This window comes from Photinus pyralis, unplaced genomic scaffold (assembly GCF_008802855.1).
Source record: "Photinus pyralis isolate 1611_PpyrPB1 unplaced genomic scaffold, Ppyr1.3 Ppyr1.4_LG1, whole genome shotgun sequence".
Classification (NCBI taxonomy): Eukaryota; Metazoa; Arthropoda; class Insecta; order Coleoptera; family Lampyridae; genus Photinus; species Photinus pyralis.
Window position 1 is genome coordinate 41147954 of NW_022170249.1, and position 3768 is coordinate 41151721.

The following is a 3768-nucleotide window of genomic DNA, read 5'->3' on the forward strand; positions in this document are numbered from 1 at the left end:
TTATCTATGTCCGCTCTACGCTTTCGTAGAATGAAGATAGTGATCAATCGAGATCTTCAACTTCAAATGATCCGTGTCACTGTGCATCGCCGGCTATTACTCCCTCAGTATCTCGCAAAAGACTTTGTAGTGAACAGGACATCGAAAGACGCCATCAAGAAAAATTACAATTAATTCGCGATTTGCAAGAAAAAGCAATGGAAAACTTCAGTTCGCAAATGGGAAAACTTTTAGAGAAATTGTAAGACGCCACATGACCGAACAACTAATTTGGAAAAATTATTTAGTTTATTTTTTAGTATCTTTAAGTTTTTACAGAATAATATGACCTAAGAAAACAAACTTAGTTTGATTACATTAGGTTACAAGTTTTAATTATACAGAGTGGCCCAACGAGAAGTATACAGAGGGCTTTTAGGGTATTAAGTTTAGAAATTTCGAAAAATCCTCGAACACGTCAATTTTGTATTCGAGGGGGACAACTTCTGGAATACAAATCACGAACCCAAGTCTTCACTCCTCTACGTAGGGAGCTTAACTCCTAAAATTTTAAATGGAATCCTATGGCAAATGGCACATTATTGGAAAGCCAATTTAATCGTGATTACTAATCTGCTTTGCTTTTTAAATTCTATTGATTCGTTTCGGAGATATTCGCATTTGAAATGGTGAAAGGGTTCAGTGCGACTTCTCAGGGTACCCTCCACGCACACGGACCGCGCGTAGAATGGAAAGGGGGAATCTCCTTCGGCTTAGATACGGTGGCTCAATGGAGAAGGTTTCGCTCGGTTCTTTACTTTTATTTTTCTTAAAATTTCGCCGCGATTCGCTTATTACAAGAATACGCGCTTATGGTTTACGGGCGCGATCGACACAGATGCTGCTCCGTGAAAAGACGGCCGGCAACTGCTGGCAGCAGATTGCCACATGAACAGTATGATAGGTGTTACAGTTCATGGACGAGAAGTAAATCTTTTCTGGTACAATTGGTGTGATTAAATTATCAGAAGCACATACAGCCGCTTACATTGGAGATACATTGGAACAAGTTCTTGCAGAATTCAAAATTAATCCTGAGAAGATAGTAGCCTTCGTGTCCGACAATGGGGCGAATACAGTAAAAGCTATCTCAGACAGATTCGGAAAGCATGCTTTACACACACTTTATATCTCCTGTGCGAAAATACTTTACATGTTCCAGTTGTAAACGAACTGATTGGAAAGTGTAGAAATATAGTAACGTAGATGAAACGTCACGTTAATGCCAATGATGACCAGAAGATGCAAATCAGTGCAGGGGTGCTTTAAAACTAGCCTGTACAGGAATACTGTTACACAGGTCCGTAATACATGATCTTCAACTTTGCATTATATCGAGAGTGGAGGAACAGCAGTTACGTTATTAAGGCATGTAGTCTCCACAACATTAATGATGTACCTATCACCGAGTGTATTATTCCATCTTCCATGTTTTTATCCTATACATACGTACTAAAGGGAGGATGATCCCATTTTCTGAAATAAAACGTGGATTTAATAATTTAATTAAATTGTAGGTACTTATGGGCATGGCTGACAAAAAGAAACCGGGAAGTTTTTATCGAAAAAGAAAAGCCGACAAAGAAAAATTCATAGAAAGACAATCTGGCTCGCTTTTTAAATATATTCGCTTGATAAACGATACTGAAACTGAAGGGCAAGATCAAGGAAATCCAGATAATCCGCAGATGACTGGTGATACTGAAGGAAATATTTTTGCAGAAACTTCGCAGGTGAATTCAGAAGTTGTTGGTAATAATTCAGTAGTAGATCCGGAGATAGGTATTCTATTATGAGAACTGTTGTGTGGATGTTGTGTACATATTGAATTTATAGAAAACGATTCACCAGAGGAAAGTCCGAAAGAAGCTGCCGTAAGCTGCGTGAGCGTTAGAAGTCTAGATGACGATCCTGCAAATTGGCCTCTAAATCTCGATGATAGTATGCGAACGATGTTGGTGCGGAACAAACCACAGCAAATCTCCAAATTCGATTTTCCCAAGGACTGTCGGAACAGGAAATTCTCGTCGAACCATTACAAACGAATTCTACCTAACGGCGAAGAAGTTAAACGTCCATGGTTACTCTATTCTATCAGAGCAGACATGGTTATTTGTTTCTGCTGTAAGTTGTTCAACAGAAAACATAGGACAGCTCTTCAGGAATCAGGATTTAAAGATTGGAAAGATCTTGCAGCACTGCTGTCTTCGCATGAGAAGAGTAACTCTCATTTGGAGAGTTATCAAACGTGGAAAGAACTTGAGTTGCGTGTTTCCACAGATTCAACCATCGACAAAGCCAATCAACTACAGATTAAAGAGAGGGAAAAGTATTGGTGTCAAATTCTAGAACGCTTGATTGCTTTGATCACAGTTCTTGGCACACAGAATCTAGCATTGCGTGGAACAAACGAAAAATTGTATAGTGACAATAATGGGAATTTTCTAAAATTTGTCGAATTTCTAGCCTTGTTTGATCCAGTGATGACCGAACATGTTCGTAAAATACGAAGTAACGAAATTTCAATTCACTACTTGGCGAAAGACATTCAGAATGAACTCGCTAACATATTGGCAAAAACTATCAAGAAGTCAATCCTATCAGCTGTAGAATCTGCCAAATATTATGCGATTGTCTTAGACTGCACACCAGATGTTAGCCACATTGAACAAATGACGATGATTGTGCGATTTCTTTATGTGGTTGAAGCTTCAGAGAGCAACCCTTCTGGTGAAGTAAATGTCCGGGAGCACTTCTTAGGATTTATTCCGTTAAACCAAACTACTGGTGCATTTATGGCAAACACATTGATGGAGGAGCTTGAAGGAATGAATTTATCAATTGACAATCTCCGAGGCCAAGGCTATGACAACGGAAGCAATATGAAAGGTAAACATAATGGTGTTCAGAAATTAATTCTAGATAGAAACCCACGTGCGTTTTTTGTACCATGCAACGCACATAGCCTGAATGTTGCCTCGAGGCTACCCATTTCTCCAATTTAGTTCAGAAAATTTATAACTATTTCTCTGCGTCATCGCATCGTTGGCAAGTTTTATCGAAACATATATCTCAGTTAACTGTGAAGCCCCTGAGCGATACAAGATGGGAAAGCCGAATAGATGCATTGAAGCCTCCAAGATATCAACTGGGTGATGTCTATGTTGCACTTTTGGAAATTGTTGACGACCCGAACTTGAACAATTCTTCTGGCAATACATCTAGGAGTGAGGCGAAAGACCTCACTGATGCAATCTGTAATGATGCAATTCATGGTATCTCTAGTGGCATGGTACGACATACTCAACGAGATAAACGTAACAAGCAAAATTCTGCAAGGAAAGTTGACTGATTTGAATACAGCAACAAAACAACTTCAGTGCTCAAAATTTTAATTGCTGCAGCTGAGATTGCGAAAGAACTCGACACAGAACCATCATTCGACACGGAGCCAATACGGAGGAGGAAATTCAAAAAGAAATTCCATTATGAAGCGGAAGATGAAGCACCTACCGACCCGAAACAAAAATACAAAACTCAATGCTACTTTGCGATATTAGACGTTGCAATCCAATCAGTATACGAGAGATTCCAGCAACTCGAGAATTACCAGCAACTGTTCGGTTTCCTGTTCGATATATACCGGGTGATTCATTAGAACTGATGACAGTTTGAATGTCCCGCAAAACAAAAAATTTTAAAGGTTGGTAATAATAGATTATCATGTGC

General features: G+C 39.2%; 1 protein-coding gene across 1 annotated transcript; it reads left to right on the forward strand.

Annotated features, from left to right (window-relative positions):
- The first annotated feature begins 1568 nt into the window (after window positions 1–1568).
- LOC116161352 lies at window positions 1569–3391 on the forward strand. The gene is made up of 3 exons (XM_031474683.1): window positions 1569–1821; window positions 1876–2928; window positions 3045–3391. The coding sequence occupies exons 1-3, from the start codon at window positions 1569–1571 to the stop codon at window positions 3389–3391; spliced, it is 1653 nt and encodes a 550-aa protein (XP_031330543.1).
- The last annotated feature ends 377 nt before the right edge of the window (window positions 3392–3768 follow it).

Bases quoted from the DNA above. Each gene is read 5' to 3' on its own strand.
- LOC116161352 (XM_031474683.1), top strand. From the start codon at position 1,569: ATGGCTGACAAAAAGAAACCGGGAAGTTTTTATCGAAAAAGAAAAGCC. The intron at 1,822-1,875 runs GTATTCTATTAT...TTGAATTTATAG, and splicing joins AGTAGTAGATCCGGAGATAG to AAAACGATTCACCAGAGGAA. The intron at 2,929-3,044 runs GTAAACATAATG...TCTCCAATTTAG, and splicing joins CAACGGAAGCAATATGAAAG to TTCAGAAAATTTATAACTAT.